General features: G+C 45.4%; 1 protein-coding gene across 1 annotated transcript in view; it reads right to left on the bottom strand.

The window, feature by feature from the left end:
* Positions 1 to 23,442, bottom strand: part of LOC120933040 — a 74,728-nt gene that overhangs the window by 17,356 nt on the left and 33,930 nt on the right. Inside the window, exons 4-5 of the mRNA XM_040345985.1 lie at positions 8,684 to 8,830; positions 1,795 to 1,907 (exon numbers count right to left, since the gene is read on the bottom strand). Coding sequence (XP_040201919.1) covers positions 1,795 to 1,907; positions 8,684 to 8,830 — 260 coding nt within the window. The remainder of the gene's footprint in view (positions 1 to 1,794; positions 1,908 to 8,683; positions 8,831 to 23,442) is intronic.

The following is a 23,442-nucleotide window of genomic DNA, read 5'->3' as shown; positions in this document are numbered from 1 at the left end:
ACAGCAGGTGGCTTTTGGATACTCCCCTTTTGCTTCATCAAGTGACTTTGTCCCGTGGTGTTCGACCCTTGTCAGATTTGATCACGGCCACACCAGTGTCATTCATGGACCAATGGAAACATCATCAACTGGTAGCGTTTGTTAAGTCACTTCCTCACCCTCTCAGATTGGAATCGGAACTGACTTTGGTGAAAAGTTTATTTGGTGGGGATCAACCAAGTCTATTTCAGTTTTCTATAAAGCTTTGCTATCTTTTCCTCCTGTTGCTCAACAGACGTTTTTGTCCAAGTGTGAAGCGGAATTTCAAACTTCTTTATCGGACATTCAACGCTCTACTATTCTCCAGCTATCACATGTTTCAGCTATTTCCTCTAAAGCAGCGGAAGTTAATTACAAATCGTTGACACGGTGGCATTACATGCCAGTGGTACTTCATAAATCTTTCCCTGATGTATCTAATCTTTGTTGGAGAGGGTGTGGACAACAGGGGTCGCATGCTCATGTGTCATGGTTCTGTCCTCTCATCAAACCATATTGGTCTGAGGTTCTACGTTGGATCAAAGAGATCCAGGGTAGCTTGGTTTCTGCTGACCCTTGGGTAGTTCTGTTGCATTGCACGAGTGAGCCAATGGGACCATACAAGAAAAGCATTACACATCACCTCTTAAACACAGCTAAGTCTCTCATCCCGAAATTCTGGAAGCGTCCAGTGATTCACGAGATTCGTGATTGGTTTATCCTGGTGGATCACTTCTATCACATGGAGACTAGTATGCTTACGCTGCGAAATAAGTCAGATTTGGCGAATCAAATTTGGTCCTGTTGGTTCGCCTTCAAGCACACAGCTGCATATGCTGGCATTATGGCCCAAAGGGGACAGTAGGGACTTGCAGGTAAAATGTTGTTTGACTATGCACACCTGTTCGGGCTGGCACTTCCCCTTCCCTTTTTTCCCTCCCTCCCCCCCTTTTTTCTCTTTTCTTTCTCCTTTTCTTCTTTCTACTTTTCTCTGGTTTTCTGTTTTTCCTTCTTGAAGGTACAATGATTTGCCTTTATTTGTATGTTATTTAGACATGCCCCAGTATCTGTGGCGGGTTACGCCCGGAAACTACACAAGGGGAAAGCAGTGGTTAGAGTTTGATGTAGTCACTGGCTCAAAGATCTACAGCTACATCTTTATATCCTTATATATACATTTGTTCTTAAGCTTTGGTTCAGCCCTGGTTCACACTGGGTACGATTTGGAACGATTTGAGATGCGATTTGACATGTCAAATCGCATCTCAAATCGGCGGCAATTGTCGGCAATGGCACTGTCCTAATCAGTGCGACGCCGCATCTGCGATTTCAAAAAGTAGTTCCTGTACTACTTTTTGCGATTTCGGGCCGCGATTTACATTAAATGGCGGCCGAAATCGCGTCAAAATTGCAGCCGCGAAATCGCGGTAAAATCGCACATTTTACCGCGATTTTGAATTCGCAGCAGTGTGAACCTAGGCTGAATGCTCTGTTTTTGTCTAAAGGGTGTCTTTTTGACAATGTCGCTTGGGTTGTTGTTTACTGTGGCATTGCTATGCCTCTTTGCCCTCTGATGGAAATTGTCTATTCTCATTTTCTGTGTTGTACCGGTATCTACCTTTTTGCAATAAAAACTTATTGAACAAAAAAAAAAAAAATAACATAGCAAACTTTCACTTTTTGAGTTTAGTTCCACTTTAAGAAAAGCAGATTGTTTGGCAGTTTGAACATGCAATCATTCTGTATCCATGGATAGAAAAGGCTGTTAAAACTCACCTCTAGTGTCAGGACTCCATTAATGCAGGCGAGGTAAAGGTTTCTGTCTTCGATTTTCAAAGTAACTGGAATTGTTATGTATTGAGGACCATAAATTGTAATTACAAACTTTGCTAAATGTGTAAAAAAAAAAAAAAAAGGAAAAAAGTGAAATTCTTTATGATGTATATATTAGTATTTGCATTAGTCAAAGCTACTGTGAGCACCAGAAAGTGTAAAATGTGAAATCATTGGCAAAGGGCGTTAGAGATCTGTTGATTTTTAATGTCCCATAACAGGGTGACAATGCTGTTCTTTCTGCAGTTAAATTAACCTCCCTGGCGGTATGATTATGTCAGGTTTTTGATGCTGAAAGCAGTACAATTGTTTTGCATGGAAATTTGGCGTTTTATATTGTAGGCCTGTAGGGCCAGATCCACAAAAGAGATACGACGGAGTAACTGCTGTTACTCCATCGTATCCCTTGTCCTAACTTTGGAACTGATCCACAGAAGCAGTTTTCCAAAGTTAGGCAGAAGATCCGGCATGTGTAATTGAATTACACTGCCGGATCTTAGGATGCAGTACCGCATCCGCCGCTGGGGGCATTTCGAGTCGAAATGCCGCTTCTAGTATGCAAATTAGCACTTAGGGCGATCCACAAAGCTTTTCAGCTTCGTTTTTTCGCCGTAAGTTTTAGTTTGCAAGTGTAAAATTAGGGCTGGTTTTACAAAGTGTAAAGTTAGTAACACCATGTAAAAGCACATTCAAGCGACGCCATTTGGTATGCATTCCTGAGGGAGAACTCCACGGCAATTTGTAAAATCAAAACCGGCATGGGTTCCCCCCCCAGGAGCATACCAGGCCCTTAGGTCTGGTATGGGTTGTAAGGAGACCCCCCCTACGCCGAAAAATCGACATAGGGGGTCCCCCTACAATCCATACCAGACCCGTATCCAAAGCACACTACCCGGCCGGCCAGGAATGGGAGTGGGGACGAGCGATCGCCCCCCCCCTCCTGAGCCGTACCAGGCCGCATGCCCTCAACATGGGGGGGTTGGGTGCTCTGGGGCAGGGGGGCGCACTGCGGGCCCCCCCACCCCAGAGCACCCTGTCCCCATGTTGATGAGGACAGGACCTCTTCCCGACAACCCTGGCCGTTGGTTGTGGGGGTCTGCGGGCGGGGGGCTTATCGGAATCTGGGAGTCCCCTCAAATAAGGGGGCCCCCAGATACCGGCCCCCCACCCTAAGTGAATGGATATGGGGTACATCGTACCCCTACCCATTCACCTGGAGGCAAAGTGATAGTTATTAAACACACAACACAAGGGTTTTTAAAATCATTTATTAGTCTGCTCCGGAGGCCCCCCCTGTCTTCTTTAGCTCTAATACCAGGGAGGGCTTCTTCTTCCGCTCTCCGGGGGTCTTCTCCGCTCTACGGGGGTCTTCTATCTTCGCCACTCTCCGCTGTTGACTCGGCGCACCCCGGTTCTTCTCCAGCTGTCCGGTGCCTTCTCCTTCAGTGCTGGCTGCCTGCTATCTTCGTGTGTTAGCTCAATTACTAGCAGGCAGCCAGCGCGGTCTTCTGTGACGTAATCTTCTTCTCTTCTCTTCTTCTCCCTTCTTCCGATGTTGACTCGACGCCTCTTCTCACTGCAATGATGGAAGCGCGCCTTGCATCCCATTTATATAGGCATCACCGTCCCATCATGCTCCGGTAGGTACCCACGTGGTGGGTGCCTACCCACGTGGGTACCTACCGGAGCATGATGGGACGGTGATGCCTATATAAATGGGATGCAAGGCGCGCTTCCATCATTGCAGTGAGAAGAGGCGTCGAGTCAACATCGGAAGAAGGGAGAAGAAGAGAAGAGAAGAAGATTACGTCACAGAAGACCGCGCTGGCTGCCTGCTAGTAATTGAGCTAACACACGAAGATAGCAGGCAGCCAGCACTGAAGGAGAAGGCACCGGACAGCTGGAGAAGAACCGGGGTGCGCCGAGTCAACAGCGGAGAGCGGCGAAGATAGAAGAAGACCCCCGGAGAGAGGAAGAAGAAGCCCTCCCTGGTATTAGAGCTAAAGAAGACAGGGGGGGACTCCGGAGCAGACTAATAAATGATTTTAAAAACCCTTGTGTTGTGTGTTTAATAACTATCACTTTGCCTCCAGGTGAATGGGTAGGGGTACGATGTACCCCATATCCATTCACTTAGGGTGGGGGGCCGGTATCTGGGGGCCCCCTTATTTGAGGGGACTCCCAGATTCCGATAAGCCCCCCGCCCGCAGACCCCCACAACCAACGGCCAGGGTTGTCGGGAAGAGGTCCTGTCCTCATCAACATGGGGACAGGGTGCTCTGGGGTGGGGGGGCCCGCAGTGCACCCCCCTGCCCCAGAGCACCCAACCCCCCCATGTTGAGGGCATGCGGCCTGGTACGGCTCAGGAGGGGGGGGGGGCGCTCGCTCGTCCCCACTCCCATTCCTGGCCGGCCGGGTAGCGTGCTTTGGATACGGGTCTGGTATGGATTGTAGGGGGACCCCCTACGTCGATTTTTCAGCGTAGGGGGGTCTCCTTACAACCCATACCAGACCTAAGGGCCTGGTATGCTCCTGGGGGGGGAACCCATGCCGGTTTTTTCTTTGAAAATTGGCATGGAGTTCTCCCTCAGGAATGCATGCCGAGCGACGCTGTCAAATTTTTTTTTTTCCCGACGCAACTTTTTTAAGCCGGCGCAATCCACAAAACTCGGCGTAACATAACTTCGCGCATGCGCAGTACGGCCGGCGCGGGAGCGCGCCTCATTTAAATGGGACTCGCCCCATTTGAATAGGAACGCCTTGCGCCGGCCGGATTTAAGTTACACAGCCTGAAATTTCTAGGTAAGTGCTTCGTGGATCGGGCACTTAGGTAGAAATTTTAAAGGCAGTGTAACTTAAATGGGATTTTTTAAGTTGCGCCAGGTTTTTGTGGATCTGGCCCGTAATTCTTAGAAATAACTCACTTAAATCTGTCCAGGTATGATAAAGTTTGAAACACAAAATCATTAATTATAATATAATAAATAACTATAAATAATTATAACAAATAATAATATAATAATAATAAAAATTATTCAATAATGTAATCAAATCAAAAACACTGAAATTTGCTCAGTTGCAGAATTGTCGCTGTCATTACTTTCAGTGTTTGATGACGAATTTCCCCACAAATCGTTATCGCTCAATTCTGCAAGTGATTCTAGTTTATTATCGCTGTTTTCTAGCTGGTCTAAAACCACTTTTGACATAAAGGAATACTTTTTGGTTGCTATGGACAATCTCCAGTTTCCAGGCAGAACAGTATTTATAATATAAAAGTGCATGCATGTCACTGGACAGACCACTAGGGACAAAGGGATGTGAAATTATTTTATACAGTATACTGTGATGTGTAAGATTACAGTATACTGTATGTGTATTGTGTTTTTATTTTTTTGAATTTGGCGCCGACCCCCGCCTTGTGCGTCATATCGTCGCAGGGAACGGAGCTCGGCGACACTGTGTGAATCGAGCGAGGAGACAGCTTGCATACACAGCAGGGAGACATCGCAGGATCCAGGTGAGAAGGTAAGTAACCATGCCTGGATACTGCGATGCAATCACGAGTCTGGCTTGGGGATACCGCTAATGGTACTGGATTTCCACCCCAAGCCAGACTCGGGATTACCGCCAGGGAGGTTAAAGCCCAACTCCAGCTAAACCTAAAAAAAAAAAAAAAAACAGTCATCAATATATGAGAAAAAACACCAATTAGTAAAGTAAATTGACTAAATATAAAACAAATTTATTAGTCTTACTTTACTAATGATAACATTCCCTCCATATATGTGTTCAGGGCAGTGTTGCCAACCTACCAGATTGAAATCTAATGGCATGACACCCAAAATTTACTGGCACAGCCACGTTTTTACTGGCATTTCACAATAATTACTAAATTACATTTTTAGGTGCAAATTTCAGTATTTAGGCTACAAACAAGTATGCTAGGCAAATAGCAATGTGATTTAAGGTAGATATTAAGGTAAAAAAACATGTTTATTATTTTCGATATAATAAGGGCAAATTATATAGTCACATCACCCCCTGCCTCCACCCTCCTCTGCGGTGCCACAATCTCCCTCTGCATCCAACTCCCTCTGCCTCCAATCTCCCCCTGCCTCCAATCTCCCCCAGGCCCCCTGCCTCTAATCACCCCCTGCCTTCATCCCCCTCTGCGCTGCCACCAACACCCCCTGCCACTAACACCCCCTGCCTCCAATCTCCCCCTGCCTCCATTGAGCCCTTCCTCCTTTCCCCTCTGTGGTGCCACCACAGCCACCATCACCCCCTGCCTCCAGTCACCCCCTGCCTCCAATCTCCATGGGCAGTTCCAAGCCAAACCGATCGCGGCTATTTTTACTGCACATTCCCGCAACCACGGACATTTACGATCGGGGGAAAAAACTGTCAGTTTTTACGAACTGTCCGTAAAAATACGGACGGTTGGCAACACTGGTTCAGGGGTGCATTTTCTCAAGATTTGGGATCAACATCTTTGTGTTTTGTACATAATCTAGACCAGCCTTTTTCAACCAGTGTGCCCAGGAAAAATGCCTAAAAGTTTCCCCAAAATTGTATACAAGCCAGTGGGTGGACCAGGCCTGCGATTTGGTTACACACTTGGGTGGATTTACTAAAGGCAAATAGACTGTGCCCTTTGCAAGTGCAGATGCACTTATTTTTCTCTGAGTTTAGTAAATGTGGTAATAAAGCTATGCTTATTTCTATCATCCAATCATGTGCAAACAAAAATGCTGTTTCCTTGCCCCTGATTGGGTATTCTTTACAAAGTGAAGCTTTACCACATTTACATATACAGTGGAACCTTGGATTACAAGCATAATCCGTTCCAGGAGAATGCTCATAATCCAAAGTACTCACATATCAATGTGAGTTTCCCCATAGAAGTCAATGGAAACAAAAATCATTTGTTCCGCATTGACTTCAATGGCATGCAATACCGCATGCGGCCAGAGGTGGGGGGTGCCGGAGAGCCTCGAAAAATGTCCGAAAAGGCACGAGGACACTTCGGCTGACCTCAGCAAACCTCGGAAAGACTTTGTTCCCGAGATTTACAAAGGTCAGCCGAACTGTCCTTGGATCTTTTTATGCATTTTCGAACAGCATTGATCGGCTGCGATCAGCCACGTTCGGCTCTGTTCAGGCGCCCCCCCACCTCAGGCCAAATGCGGTACTGCAGGCCACATTAGCTTGAATTCTGCCTGTTTTGCGAGAAAACACTCGCAAACCAAGTCAGAATTATTTTTAAAAAGTTGCTCGTCTTTCAAAAAGCTTGTTAACTGAGTTATATGTAAACCCGAGGTTCCACTGTACTAAGAAAAATAAGTGCAACTGCACTTGCAAAGTGCATGTAGTCTATTTGTAATCTACTAAAAGTAAATACACTTGAAAGTCACAGGTTTTCTTTGTGCACCATTATAACCTTCCAGCTTCCAGCATCCTAACAATCAATGACATCATTGGTTGGTAAGGAGGACGTTGGGCGCCTGCACAGCATCCTTGTTTGCCCCTCCCCTGCTCCTGCCAGCACTGGGGTCACATTATCTGAGTTATGTCGGGTTCTCATACATACAAATTGAATGTGGGTTTCCCCACATCCAATTTGCATGACAGGAGAGTGTGTCCGGCTCTCAATGGAGCCAGTCCATACATCTCCGGGGCGGCTATGGTCCGCATTTGGAAAAGGGTCCTGTGCGTCTTTGGTCCTGATTCAGGTGCGAATTCAGGCACTTTCACACAGGCGGTCCGCTAAAGTCAGATGGATAGAAACCCTATTTTCCATCCGTCTGGCAGATCAGATCGGATAAAAATGGACTCTACGGTGCGTCTTCATCTGACCCTCCATAGAGGAGAGTGGCGCTCTGACAGGTCAGTCTCTACACGACCTGTCATCTGCCTGCTCAGCGGGGATCGACGGAACGATCCCTGCTGAGCAAAGCGGAGCCCGTGCACAGACACGTCCGTGTAAAAGAGCTCTTAGAGTAAAAAAAAAACAACCCTCCTTTACAAACACTTTTAGGTAGATTCACGTACAGAGGACTAACTTTAGGTTGGCCTAGCCTAGTGTTTTTAGGCTACACCGCCGTAAATTAACAAGGCTAGTAGTGATTCTCAAACCACTTACCTGCTAATTTTCGGCGGCGTAGCCTAAACCGAACGGGCGTAAGGGCGCCTAATTCAAATTACTAGGAGGGGGGCGTGTAGTATGGAAATGAGGGATGACCTCACGTTTTTTGACGTTTTTGCGTACTGCGCATGCGCCGGGCGCCTACATTTCCCATGGCGCATTGTGGGTAAGTAGGCCGTAAGGGCCTATTGATTTTGACGCGTACGTAAACGACGTAAATCCCGATTCGCGGACGACTTGTGCAAACAATGTAAAAAATTCGAACCTCGCGGCGGGAACAGCGGCCATACTAACATTGTTATTCCACCTCATAGGTGGAATAACTTTAGGCGGCCTATCGCGTACGGAAACGACGTTAATCGACTGCGGCGGGCTCGCGTTCGTTCGGGAATCGTCGTAAATGCTCATTTACATAATCTAAGCTGGCCGCAATGGAAGCGCCACCTAGTGGTAAGCCAAAACATTGCAATCTAAGATAGGACGGCTTGCGCCGTCCTATCTTAGATATGTTTAAGTGTATCTCTGTTAGAGAATACACTTAAACATAGGTCGGCTTAGATTCAGAGTTAGGTCGGCTTATCTGTAGATAAGCCGGCCTAACTCTTTGTGAATCGACCTATTTATATCTTTAGATCCACTTTAATTTTTATATTTTAAAGCAATTAAAAGAAAAAAGAAACTGACCTCCATCTGAATTTTGTTTATGGGTGGCCATTAGCCAATATGAGGGGTCATCATGAATTTGAGATGTTTGGCTGGTTCTTTTTCTATAGACTTCCCTTCCAGGTAATCGCAAGACTTCTTCTCCATCGGGCCTATAATATCTCCCATCTAAATTGAAATGAGCAAGAAATAGAGGTCATTGAGGTAAATATTCTCTTAATACATATTTTACATACAATAGTTATAGTACTCAGTGTAATAATTCCACTTTAAAGAAATGGAGGGGATCCAATTAGTCTCAAGCATACATAGCGCACCTCATCCCAAATAATAATGTATTAAAATATCAGGGTCGAGGATAGTACAACACATGATACAAAATTTAAAAACACTTGTATTGAGTCAGAACTTAGATATCCGGGATGCTGGTGTTCCCAAATTTGGATAACTGCAGGGCCATCTTTTCCATTGGGCACGCTGGGCAGTTGCCCGGGGGCCCCGCTTGCCTGGGGGGCCCCACCGGCTGCCCAGCAACCACAGTAAAAAATTGTGGAGAGTGACGGGTTAGAACTGCCCATGCCCAGTTTGCGGAAATCACAGAGAAGATCCGGTCCTCCACGAGTGCGGGGGGTTGCTGATGTAAGGGGGGAGTGAATGCAAAAATGTAAGGGGGCACTGATATAAAGGTTCCCCCTCCTATATTAGTGACCCCCCTTACCTTAGTGTATTTAATCTACGGAAGGTGGTCTCTGGTCACCAGAGTGCCCCCCACATCAGAGTTCCCCTTTACATCAGAGTCTGCAGGATTCCCCCTTACAATGCAAGGGGGAACTCAGTCTGCGGACCCTGATGTAAGTGGGAAAGAGAAAGCAGTGGACTCTGATATAAGGTGGTCTCTGGTCACCAGAGCCCCCCTCCACATCAGAGTTCCCCCCTTAGATCATGATCTGCAGCGTTCCCCTTTACATAAGCGTTCCCTTTCATGGTAAGGGTGAATCCTGCAGACTCTGATGTAAGAGGAAACTATGTGCTGGCTGGGTTATAGTAACCTGACCTTCATGTCAATGAAGACATTTTTTTTTTTACTTTTGTTTAACTTAAACACATTGCTAATAGCACTAGCTATATGTTTATAGTTTAAATACTGACATTTGCATTGTTCGGCACTGAAAACTGAAATTTTAGGTACTTTTTTTGCAGTGGCAGTAAAAAATGTGGTTCTGCCAGTAAATTTTATGATTTTTGTCAGTAAATTCTCGTGCGTGATTGTGTAGACAGGGCCCCAGTGCACTGTATTGCCCGGGGGCCTATAATGCTCTTAAGATGACACTGGATAACTGGTCAGTTTAAGATGTTGTCACCCAATATATTTCGCCATATTCGGCTTCCTCAGGGGTTTTGAAAACAACCAGAATTAAATGGCCAGCTCTGACAACCCGGATGGGGAGAGAGTATTTTCACCAATCCTAAAGGCACCAGGACACCAAGAACAGCTCAAACCGCAAGGGGTATAGAGCCCTAGACCAAGGTGCTGACGCTGCGCCGGGGCAGAAGCTAGATACAGGAAGGGATATGCCTGATCAATCAGTCTGGATAGGTTCGGAAGTATAAGAGACTGTCTCGACGGATCAGTGCTGCACTCTTATATTTCCGAACCAATCCAGACTGATTGATCAGGCATATCCCTTCCTGTATCGAGTCTGATAGAGTTGAAGTTTCTGGCTGTCCCTCCAGATACTTAGAATTTATCAAACATATTGGGTCCCCTTTTCTCTCCCTATGGTCGAGCTTCTGCCCCGGCCTCAAATGATGATACCCATCAAAAAAAAAAAAAAAACAGCAGTAATAATCATCACGCTTTAAAGCTGAACTGTAGGCAGATATAATAGACACAATTTAACATAGCTCTGTAATATATATATATATTTTTAACCCAACCACTTACTGACTGCACTATGATGGCTACAGCGCAGCCGGCTAGTTCTTGGACGCGTCATATGCTGTATAGGTGTGAGGAGAGAGAGAAACACTGAAGCAGCGTGAGTTGGCATGATCCTGTGTGCCATCAGTGCCACCACAGTGCTTATCAGTGCCCTTACAGTTCCACTACAGTGTCCATCAGTGCCACCACAGTGCTCAGCAGTGTCATTACAGTGCCACCAGTGCCACTACAGTGTCCATCAGTACCACCACAATGCTCAAATGTGCCACTACAGTGCTCATCAGGACCCTACGGTGTCACTACAATGCTCATCAGTGCCACTACAGTGCCTATCACAGTGCCCATCGGTTCAATTACAGTGCCCATTGGTTCCATTACAGTGCCCATCGGTTCCATTACAGTGTACTTATTAGTGCCACTACAGTGCCCATCAGTCCCACTACAGTACTCATCAGTGCCCTTTGGTGCCACTACAGTGCTTATCAATGCCATATGGTGCCACTACAGTGCTCATTAGTGCCACTACACTGTTTATCAGTGCCACTACAGTGCTCATCAATGCCATTACAGTTCTACTATAGTGCTCATCAGTGCCACTGCAGTGCTACTATAGTGCTCATCAGTGCCACTACAGTGCTCATCAGTGCACTACAGCGCTCTTCAGTGCCCATCAGTGGGTGCTTATCAGTGCACATTAGTGTCCTACAGTGCACACCAGTGCCATCAGTGAGTGTTTATCAGTGCTCATCAGTGAACTACAGTGGCAGCAGTGCCCTACAGTGCCATCAGTGAGTGCTCATCAGTGCCACTACAGTGCCCATCAGTGAGTGCTCATCAGTGCCACCCTATCAGTGGATCCTCATTAGTGCCTGTCAGTGCCCTAAAAATGTGTTAAAAATGTTGATCAGGCCAATAGAAGGAGCAGTGGCTCCGAGCGCGTAGCCCAATCAGCCTTTGTTCTCCCTGTCTGACCCTCCTCCCGGAAGTGGTCCTTGGAAGTAATCACGTGACCTGTCACGTGACCTGTGGGGCTGGAACAGGCTTGATCCCGATGGCCACAGGACAGGCCTGAAGACTCCACACATTCTGCTTTCTTCACTTCTAAAGCAGCCCATGGATCCGGGACGAGGACTACAGGGTGTTACAGTTTCCTTACCTTCTTGTAAGTGTGTTTTGTACAATGTGTCATTAAATAAACCTCTTTAATACTGCACTTAGGTGGTGCTTCCTTTCTCTACCCCTCTTAAGATGGGGGAAGAGGTTGTGTGTGATAACAGCTGGGCACCGGCACCGTGTGGCAGAGCCTCTGTGAATTCCACCCCCCGCCGGCCGAATACAGCATATGCTCGGCAAGCTCCGGAACTGCACATGCACAGTTCCAAGCTTAACCGATCTCGGCTATTTTTACTGGTACATTCCCGCAACTATGGACATTTACGAACGGGAAAAAAAAGTGCCTGTTTTTACGGACTGTCCGTAAAAATACGGACGGTTGGCAGCACTGCTGGTGGGATTGTCCCATAGCCCATGCCTTTTGGTCAGAAGTATTCAACATTCTCTTTACCATGTTCAAAACCACTTTGCCACCTGACCCAACGGTAGCGATCCTGAATAATAAACCACAAGCCATAACCTACCGTCAATTCAAAATCCTACTACTAGTAACCACAGCAGCAAAACAAACCATTGCAAAAGCTTGGAAATCTACCACATTAAATACAGTATCAGTTAAACATCGAGTAACACAGGGAATGATTCACGCTAAAACAGAGGCAATCTTACTAGACAAATTATCCAAATTTGAATCACTATGGCCCCATGGATCGAACACCACCTACCACCAGGTCTTGATTACTCAATTCTATTATCCTGAGGATACACTCCTGGTGCTCCAGGGCCTTCACAAGTGTAGTAGGTATTTAGGAAATTACGTAGATATGTAATTTATGTCCCTAGAACACCTGATAATGCTCCGTCCATGTTGGGCCTCTTTATGTGGCCAGACTGTGTAAAAGTCTCACACATGTGATATCGGCATAACCAGGAAAATATATGTTGGGTGTCATTTTTTTGTATGTACACATGCTGTGTGTTAGAAATTAGACATGTGCAATTAGTTTCGGTCCAAATACAAATTCAGATGAATTTTTGGTTATTCAAAGATTCGGATGCATCCGAATTTCCGAACGAAATAGGAACAAATAGTAACTTTTCAGAAAAATTTGAATTCTGTGTGAAGAATAGCTGGTTGTTAAGCAGTGGGCTGGGAAGCTGGCTGCCCAAGTCCTTAGATGAATCATCATCTGTTCCCTTCCCAGTCCTTCGGGTCTCATATTGATTTTAAGGGGGACCCCATGCCAAAATGTACAAAAAAAATGGCATCTGGTCCCCCCCCCCAATTTCTTTTTAAAGTAGGAAAAGAATATATAATATATATATATATGAAAATAAGAGGTAAAAGTATATAAAAAAATATATGAAATAAAGACATTCAAAATAAACTTATTGATAAAAACCATGGAGCATAATGACAAGTAGGGATGAGCTTCGTATTCGAGTCGAACTCATGTTCGATTAGAACATCGTATGTTCGATCGTTCGTCGAAATACAAACAAAGCGGGTTGTTCGCGCCAAATTCGAGTTACGTTTCACAGACCATAATTCACTGCGGCATCACTGGATGATGATTGGCCAAGCATGCACTATGACCCGCATGCTTGGCCAATCACAGCTTGCAAAAAACGGAGAGCCATAATTGGCCAAAGCCAGGGTGGCTTTGGCCAATTATGGCTCAGGGGGTTTAGTACACACCCCACACTATAAAAGGCTGCCTGCAGGCCGGCCTTGTGTAGTGTGTTGCGGCGGTGTTTAGAAAGAACAGAGAGAGACTTAGAGAGTGTCATTTTTTGCAGGTAGATAGAGCAGGCAGGCAGGCTAGTCAGTTAATGTTACAGTGTGTAGAAGATATATATACATCCCAGGTGTTGTATATATATTTATACACTGTATAGTTTAGCTAGATCAGTTCTTTCTAATTTACTGGCAGGCAGGTGATTGTGCTATTTAAAGACGTTTTCACAGACATACTATAGACACCCAGCAGGTACAATATTTAAAGAATTTTTTTCATTTATTTTTTATTTTTTTATTTAAGCATCATTAAAATCACTGCTCTTGAGTAGTGATTTTAATGATGCTTAAATAAAAAAAAAAGGAAAAATTAATTTAAATATTGTACCTGCTGGCAGGGCTGAAATGGGACAAAAATTTGGCCCTGGACTTCATCCAGACCGGCCCACTTTAATTCAATAAAATGCTGCCCCCACCCCCCAAAAAATCACGCCCACCAAAAGGCCCCTACATCCATTATTGTATATCATGAGAGGGTGAGAGAGAGAGAGAGGAGAGAAAGGGGGTGGGTGAGAGAGGGGGGTGAGTGTAAGAAAAAGATAGTGAGTGTAAAAGAGAGGGGGTGAGTGTAGGACCCCTTTTTACACTGAGGCATTTTTTAGGTGCTTTTGGGCGCCTGTAAAGCGACTGAAAAATGCTTCTGCTGCAGTCCCAGTGTGAAAGCCTGAGTGCTTTCACACTGGAGCGCTGCTAGGGCATTAAATAAAGTCCTCCAAGCAGCATTTCTGTTTTAAAAAACGGCCCACTGAGCCATCGGCCCACTGGGAAACTCCCTGTAGTCCCTATGGCCAGTCCATCCCTGTCCCCCACACACGGTCATTTTAATTGACGTTTTTCAAAACGTCGTTTTTTTTCATCACATAAAGTGATGGTGTGTACGCGGCATGAGAAAAAGGAAATCTCTCCAATAATACTTACAACTAGAATTGCTCTGTTGTATTGAAGATGTATCGTAGATTCTCCAAGCCGGTTCTAATGAGTGTCAGGAACAAATCCAACTTTTATATCCACACAGGTAGCACCAGCACCTTGATCCTGACACCATGGAAAGGCTTTTCCCGACTCCCCAGGGGTCTCCAAACTATGGACCTCCTGTTGTTCAGGAACTACAATTCCCATCATGCCCAGTCATGTCTATGAATGTCAGAGTTTTTACAATGCCTCATGGGACGTGTAGTTCCACAACAGCTGGAGGGTCATAGTTTGGACATCCACGTCCTAGAGTGAGGAGTAATTAAAGTATATGTAAGCCCCCACTTTGTAAAACGACACATTCAGGTTAAAACAGAAATGAAAGACAAAACATTTGTGTTTATAAATACACTATATTGCCAAAAGTATTGTGACGCCTGCCTTTACACACACATGATCTTTAATGGCATCCCAGTCTCATGCCGCGTACACACGATCATTTTTCAGCATGAAAAAAAAACGTCGTCTTTCAGCATGTCCAAAAAACAACGTTTTTCCAACTTCATCATTAAAAACGACGTTGCCCACACACCATCGTTTTTGAAAAATGATCTAGCAAAGCGCGGTGACGTACAACACGTACGACGGCACTATAAAGGGGAAGTTCTATTCGCCTTTGGGCTGCTTTAGCTGATTCCGTGTTAGTAAAAGACGATTTGCGCTTTTCTGTCTGTTACAGCGTGATGAATGTGCTTACTCCATTATGAACGGTAGTTTTACCAGATTGAGCGATCCCGTCTCATAACTTGCTTCTGAGCATGCATGGGTTTAAAACGTCGTTTTAGCCCACACACGATCATTTTTTACAACCCGAAAAACGACATTGTTTAAAACGACGTTAAAAAATGCAGCCTGTTCGAATTTTTTTTTTTTTGTCGTTTTTCAGAACCTGAATGATGATGTGAAGGCCACACACCATCACCATAATTTAAATGACGTTTTTGAAAAACAACGTTTTTTTTTTTCATGCCGAAAAATGATCGTGTGTACGCGGCATCAGTCCATGGGGCTCAAGATTGAGTTAGCCCACCCTTTGCAGCTATAACAGCTTCAACTCTTCTAGGAAGTCTGTCCACAAGGTTTAGGAGTGTGTCTATAGGAATGTCTGACCATTCTTCCAGAAGCGCATTTGTAAAGTCAGGCACTGATGTGGATGAGAAGGCCTGACTCGTAGTCTCCACTCTAATTCATCCCAAAGGTGTTTTATTAGGTTGAGGTCAGGATTTTGTGCAGACCAATCAAGTTCCTCCACACCAAATTCGCTCATCCATGTCTTTATGGACCTTGCTTTGTGCACTGGTCCAAAGATATTTTGGACAATTTCATGCTTCCAACTTTGTGGGAAGAGTTTGGAAATGGCCCCTTCCTGTTCCAACATGACTGTCCACCAGTGCACATAGAAATATCCATAAAGACATAGGGCCAGATTCACATATATCTGCGGCGGCGTAACGTTTCGTCTTTACGTTACACCGCCGCAAGTTTTCAGCGCAAGTGCCTGATTCACCAAGCACTTGCGTGTAAACTTACGGCGGTGTAACGTAAAGCCGTTCGGCGCAAGCCCGCCTAATTCAAATGGGGCGTGTACCATTTAAATTAGGCGCGTTCCCACGCCGAACGTTCTGCGCATGCTCAGTTTGAAAATTTCCCGACGTGCTTTGTGCGAAATTACGGCGCCCCCACGTATTTTTTGAACGGCAACGTGCATTACGTCGTTTCGTATTCCCGGACGTCTTACGCAAAATAAAAAAAAATGACGCGGGAACGACGGCCATACTTTAACATGGCTGTTCTAAATATAAGCCATGAAAAAGCAGGCCTAAGTTTGCGACGGGAAAAACCGACTAGCGACGACGTAAGAGATTGCGACGAATGCGCGTATCTTCGTGGATCGCCGTATTCAGCTAATTTGCATACCCGGCGCTGGAAAACGACACGAACTCCACCCAGCGGCCCCCGGAAAATTACACCTAGGATCCGAAGGCGTACGAAGCCGTACGCCTGTCGGATCTTAGCCAAAAGCCGTCGTATCTTTTTTGTGAATTACAAATAAAGATACGATGCGGCAAATTTGAAAATACGCCGGAGTATCAGTAGATACTCCGGCGTATTTCCTCTGTGAATCTGGCCCATACAGAGGAGGAGAGGGAGAGGAAATTAGGGATGGAGAGTTGCTGTTTGAGCAGAAAAGGAGCAACAAAATGCTCATAAAACACTCAATTCAGGCATTTCTATTAAAGTCTATGGGGCCAAAAACGCTTGTAATCTGCCAAAAAAGAAGCTCATGTACTTTTGTGATCTTCAGGCATTTTGCTTCAGGCTACAGAACACTCATATGTGAACAGAGGCCATTGAAATGAATGGGATTGGGCTTGTTGAGAGTTTTAGAGATTCAAGCAGAAAATCGCTCAGGTGTAAGCGGAGTTCCACCCAAAAGTGGAAATTCCACTTTAACCACTTGATCACTGGGCACGTAAACCCCCTTAATAACCAGACCAATTTTCAGCTTTCGGTGCTCTCACAATTTGAATGACAATTACTCAGTCATACAACATTGTACCCAAATGAAATTTTCGTCCTTTTTTTCACACAAATAGAGCTTTCTTTTGGTGGTATTTAATCACCGTTGGGTTTTTTATTTGTTGCGCTATAAGAGAAATAAGACTGAAAATTCTGTAAAATAAAATAAATTTTTCTTTGTTTCTGCTATAAAATTTAGCAAATTTAGTATTTTTTCTTCATTCTTTTGCATAAATGTGAAAGATGAAGTTACGCCGAGTAAATCGATACCCAACATGTCACCCTTCAAAATTGCACACGCTCGTGGAATGGCGCCAAGCTTTGCTACTTAAAAATCCCCATAGGCGACGTTGCAGGGTATTGTGGGGTATTGCAGAGTATTGTGGGGTATTGCAGAGTAGTGTGGGGTATTGCAGAGTAGTGTGGGGTATTGCAGAGTATTGTGGGGTATTGCAGAGTATTGTGGGGTATTGGTATTGTGTATTGCACAGTATTGGACGGAGCGATCACGTGGTAAACCGCCGCTATCAGCGGCGATTTACCGTGATCCGTGACGGACATTCCCGTGTGCGCGCCCCAGTGGGCGCGCGGGAGCGCGATTCTGGGAGGACGTTCATGGACGTCCTCCCAGAGTTAAGCAACCGCCTTGTAGACGTATATCGTCTATAGGGCGGTTGGTAACTGGTTAAGCACTCCTCGCCCCCTGACATGCCACATTTGGCATGTCATTTTTTTGGGGGGGGGGGGGTAACATCTTTTTAGTGGGACTTCCTGCCCCACTTCCTCCTTCCTATCTTCAGCCGCCTAGGCGACTCCTCCTCTCGCCCTAGGCGGCCGCTCCCTGCTAGCGATCTTCGGGGACACAACTTAGGTCCCATAAGATCGGCTGGCCAATAGGAGAGCGCAGCGCGACTCGCGCATGCGCAGTGTGCGCTCGGCTGTGAAGCCGTAAGCTGTCACGGCCGGGTACCCACAGTTATGGTGGCGACGCTGAGGGGGAAAGGAGCGAGGCTCCGTGCGGCCGCATGGCTGGACCATGGGGCAGGTAAGTGTCAGTTTATTAAAAATCAGCAGCTATACTTTTTGTAGCTGCTGACTTTTAATAAACTAAAACACGGGTGGAACTCCGCTTTAAGTTGAGGTAAATTTATGACCATACGTTATGTCATGAGTGAAAAAATGTATACAACCGTTTTTAAAAACACAGAGTCGTATAACATATGGTGTATGCGTTGTGGTGTACTCTAGTGTACAATGGCTGGGGTGCCATACACCGAATGTCACCACAACACCACACATAGAGCACGTGCTTTGCAGTAACGCACATTGTCACAAAGAACAAGTGTGAACAGGTCCTCACACTTTGGTATTCTGGTGCATTGCAATTGCAGTGAAGTGGACTAACTAAGCCTAAAATGTCTCTTATTCTAACTACCCTGTAGAAGAAAGATGTGTATACTTACCTATTGTTGCTAATAAAATCTATATTTTAAGATTTAATACCTCACCTATATGATATATGGTTTAAATAAGAGTTCTATTGACCAGAATGAAAGCTTTAACATAATACACATTTATTAGAGAAAGATATTGGTCTATCTAATATACTGCATACATTTACAGGGCCAGATTCAGATACAATGGCGTATCTGTCCGGCCGGCGTAACGTATCTCTGATACGTTACGCCGCTCTAACTTTGGGCGCAAGTTCTTTATTCAGAAAGAACTTGTGCCCTTAGTTATGGCGGCGTAACGTATGTGTTGCGGCGTAAGGCCGCATAATTCAAATGGGGATGTAGGGGGCGTGTTTTATTTTAATTTGTGTTGACCCCGCGTTTTTTACGTTTCATTTGAACGGCGCATGCGCCGTCCGTAAAATATCCCAGTGTGCATTGCTCTAAATGACGTCGCAAGGACGTCATTGCTTTCGACGTGAACGTAAATTACGTCCAGCCGTATTCGCGAACAACTTACGCAAACAACGTAAAATTTCAAAACTCGGCGCGGAAACGACGGCCATACTTAACATTAGCTACCCCTCATATAGCAGGGGTAACTATACGCTGGAAAAAGCCGAACGCAAACAACGTAAAAAAAAAGCAACGGGCGGACGTTCGTTTCTGAATCGGCGTAAATCCTCATTTGCATATTCCTCGCGGAAAAATACGGAAGCGCCACCTAGCGGCCATCAGAGATACGACGGCGTATCAGGAGATACGCCATCGTATCTCTTTCTGAATCCGGCCCACAGTCTTTAAGCAAGGGAGTAAATATTAGTTTCAAATACAAAGTAAGTACATCACACTAAAAATATCAAACATAAAAAACTTATGACAAAGTATATGGTAAGTGCTGAGAGATGGTTTCCTATAAGATTACCACCAATACTGACTTTCTGGGCCCAGGGTTCTCATCTCCTACCCTCTATTGATTTAAGGCTCTGCTTTTATAAGGCTCTTTCCTATTGACTTACACATGGTACCTATGATTGGCTACGGTTATCTCTCCCAAATATGGGCAACTTCCTCCTACCTGAGCTTTAGTGACAATTAGCTTTGACCTTAGGTTCGTTAACTTCACTTCAATGGCTATTCATGGAAGAGTACAGCTAATCAAGGCGGCGCCGTATAGTCTACCGATTTCAGCTGTGAAGTTCTTCCTAGCTTGTTTGTATACCAAAAGGTGTAGGAGACTGACCGTCTCCGTGATACCTTGTCACCCAGCATTCATGCATATCAAACGGAGAGTGCTAAATAGATATATTCAAGCTAGACGGTCAGCCTAGTTAAACTATAAGAAACCATTTCCCACACACGACACATCTAACATTATCGTAGATTATATATATATATGTACAATTATTCCCAGTTGCTAATGGCAATTAGACATAACATTTCTCATAAGGCAACACTATCGTTGAGGGCTCCAGTCCAGTCACATGATCTCCCTAGCGGCCGGCTTCAGGGGAGAGGAGAGATCACCAACAATGACTGGAATTCCTGGGTGGTGATGTCACCCAAAGGCTTACTATGGGGCATTCATTTTTGTCTGTCGCTCCTCTCCCCTGAAGCCACCACTGGGAGCCAGAGGCGTATCTAGTGTAAATGGCGCCTATGGCAAGCACTGAAACTGTGCCCCTGTGGAAACATTTGAAACCCATCTTTCGGATAACCTTAACAAAAAAAAGGCTAACAAAACTAGTGATATTTATCATCCCTTGTGATACCTTGGGTAGTGACATATCCTCTTTATGGATAAATATGGGGTTTATTAGACCCCTGATCCCTCCTCTGCCCTCCAAGGCCAGGTAAATGCAGAACCAATACTGGAAGTGATGAAATCTTCATCACTTAAGGCCTTTTCACAGAGGAGAGGGAGAAACTGATGTTTTTCCTTCTTCTTTGTGCGCTGCCAATCCGACCAGATGGAATGGGAGAACAGGGGAGGGCTGTGGCTGAACGCAGCAGGGATAGCGCTGCCATTGTCAATTAGCAAAGGTGCTGAAAAGGAGATCCTACCTATGCTCGGAAGGAGGGAAGAAGACATCCTCAGACCCTGGTAAGTGCCTTGCTGCCCAGCCACTCAACAGCACCCCCTTCATATGGCACCCATGGCACTTGCCATGGCTGCCATACCCTAGATACGCCACTGCTGGGAGCTGATCATGTGACTGGACCAGAATTCTCTGAGAATAAGTAAGTATAAGCATCCTATTCTACAGGGTACAGTAGTTAGAATAGGAGTTAGGAAGAGGGGTTTTTTTTTACTCTTAGTTAGAGCCTGGACTTCTACTTTAAAGCTATATTCACACAAGAGTTTGTGAGCAGCAAGGGACAGCTGCCTGCAAGCATTGTTAAATTCTTGCTGGTGATTGCAAACAGCAATGCAATGCATCAGAGAAATGTAAACAAGTCCTTAGTGTCCAATGCTATAACAGCTAAAGAGATATTTGTGGTCTAGATCAGTGTTTCTCAACCTGCTTTCAGCCAAGGTACCCGTTAAAATTCTTGATGGCACCCTATTCATAGGTGTGCGCAGCCTATTGCATTAGGGTGTGCACACCAAAGCTCAAACACACATGCATGTGTAATATACCATATATGGCAGGGGGCAAGTCAGTAGGGCTTTGTCAGCAGGGCAGAGATCGGTGTCAGTAGTTTATCTTTATTTGTATTATTATTATTTTTTTTTTACAATGTTTTTTTTTTTTAATATTAGTTTTTTTTTTTTTTTGAGCCCTGTTTGGGGGCTTTGGTGAAATATCAGTGGTCTAAACAGACCCCTGATGTCTAACTTTTGAGACAGATAAAGGGACCGAGGACAGAGCTTCCCCAGTCCCTTTCTCTGCAGCCAGGCAGCAGGGGGAATCTGCATAGTACAGGGTGATTAGGGTGTGCCCAGGCACACCTTACACCCTATGTGCGCACGCCTATGACCCTATTCTAAAATGTAAAAAAAACTCTGGGGGGATTTAACAAGGTTTTTAAACTTCTGGTGATAAAACTAAGCTATTATGAAAAAATAGATATTACTGTTACTGGTATGCTTATGTTTGCTCTCAAGCAAACTGTGAAGTCATCAAATGACTGGTGTTATAACTGATCATATGTGCAGCATCATGACAGTTCAGGCGCAAGGATTGCATGTAAACAACAGTTCAGGCAAACTAACAGCAAATGGAGCTGTAATAGTCTATACAGTCTCTGATGCAGGGGCATAACATGTAAGGCAATGGAGGCTGCTGTCCTCAGAGTTGAGTCAGCTCTGTAAAAACAACAAGAAAGAAGGAGAGAGGGGAAGCGCCACCTAAGGAGGAGATTTCATTGAAAAACACTTACAAGATAAAAATTGATGGAGGAGAAATGTTCACTACAATTTAATTTCTTTTCACAGTGAACTCTTATGGTCTTCCTTCTGGATATTTGGGCTCACATCATGGTTCCTTTTCTTCGTCCTTTGGGGGCAGGGATGGACTGGCCATTGGGACTACAGGGAGTTTCCCGGTGGGCCGATGGCTCAGTGGGCCGGCTTCAGTGCCAGCAGACCACCGCCCTCCTCCGCTCCTTTGTCTCTCCCTTCCCGCGGCGCTCACCTCCTCTCCCTCCCCACAGCGCTCAACTGGGGGGAGCAGAGAAGCAGGGGGAGGAGCAGGGGGGACAACAGAGGAGCATGGGGGAGGGGACAGACAGCTGACTCAACAGCTATGACCTGGGAGTTTCTCACTTTTGCCTAATCTTGTCCCATAAGGGGGGGCACCGAACTGATTCTTTGTCCCGGGTGAAATAATGTCTAGCTTCCCCACTGGTACTGCCTATAAGAGTACCAGCCATTCTACTCTAATACAGTAGAATGGCTAGTGAAGGGGGAGAGGGGGCTTGGGTGGCCATGGGGTGCAGGAGTTGTCCGGCCACCATGGGAGAGACCTGTCAAAGTGGGCCAGTCTGGATGAAGTCCAGGGCCAAATTTTTGTCCCAGTCCAGCCCTGGTGGGGGAAAACGTTGTTTTATGTCTTGTGAAAAACGACAACAAAAATTGAAGCATGCTTCAATTTTTTGTGTCGTTTTCCAAACGTCGTTTTTTGTGTCAATTAAAATGATAGTGTGTGGGCAAAACGATGTTTAAAACAACGTTTTTAAACCCGCGCATGCTCAGAAGCAAGTTATGAAGCTAGCTTCAATGGAAAAGAGTGCTGAACGTAACCGCGCTTTGTTAGAGCATTTTAAAAAAACGATGGTGTGTAGGCAACGTCGTTTTTGAAAACGTTTCAAAAACGTCGTTTTATTTCATAATTTAAAACGTTGTTTTTTTTCATCACATAAAGTGATGGTGTGTACGTGGCATTACTGTTGAGTGTCCAGGACAGAAAGTGAAGGTAACTCTCCCCTCCTGGGGTACCCTGCCGGCGCTCCTGGTTCCAACTCTTTGGTGAGTGCCCCATTTGAATCCTCTTCCTATAGGGGCACTTATGCAGGCTTGATCCCGAGCCATGTTGCCTGCATCCAAGGTTTTTTACCTTAATGCAGAAAATGCATCAAGGTAAAAACCTTACAGAGGTTGACCCCTACAAAAAAATCATGCTCCTGTCCCTTTAAGGCACAAGCTATAGCACAGTGCTTTTTCCTTATCAATGGTTCCTTTCTATATTCTACAGTACCTGGATGATCCTGCCTGTTCCTATCTTCCACTCTGTGAGCAGATCATGTTTATCGCGACTGCTGAGCCATGAATGCGTGGTCAGTTTACGCGCCTCCATAATTCCAGCTCTCTCCTATGCGTCTCTGTATCTACCCCTTTCCCCTCTCCCTGTCAGTTCTGTAGCGTTCAATCTGTATGAGAACACAATCTCCTCCCCACCCCTCATTTCTCAACCAGCAATGCTATTCCCCTGAAGCTACTCCTCCCCTCCCCAGGCCAATTCTGACATTTCTCTCCGAC

The sequence above is a fragment of the Rana temporaria genome, chromosome 3, assembly GCF_905171775.1.
Source record: "Rana temporaria chromosome 3, aRanTem1.1, whole genome shotgun sequence".
In the NCBI taxonomy this organism is placed as follows: domain Eukaryota; kingdom Metazoa; phylum Chordata; class Amphibia; order Anura; family Ranidae; genus Rana; species Rana temporaria.
The sequence above is the reverse complement of the archived record's forward strand: the minus strand, read 5'-3'. Positions and strand labels throughout refer to the sequence as shown.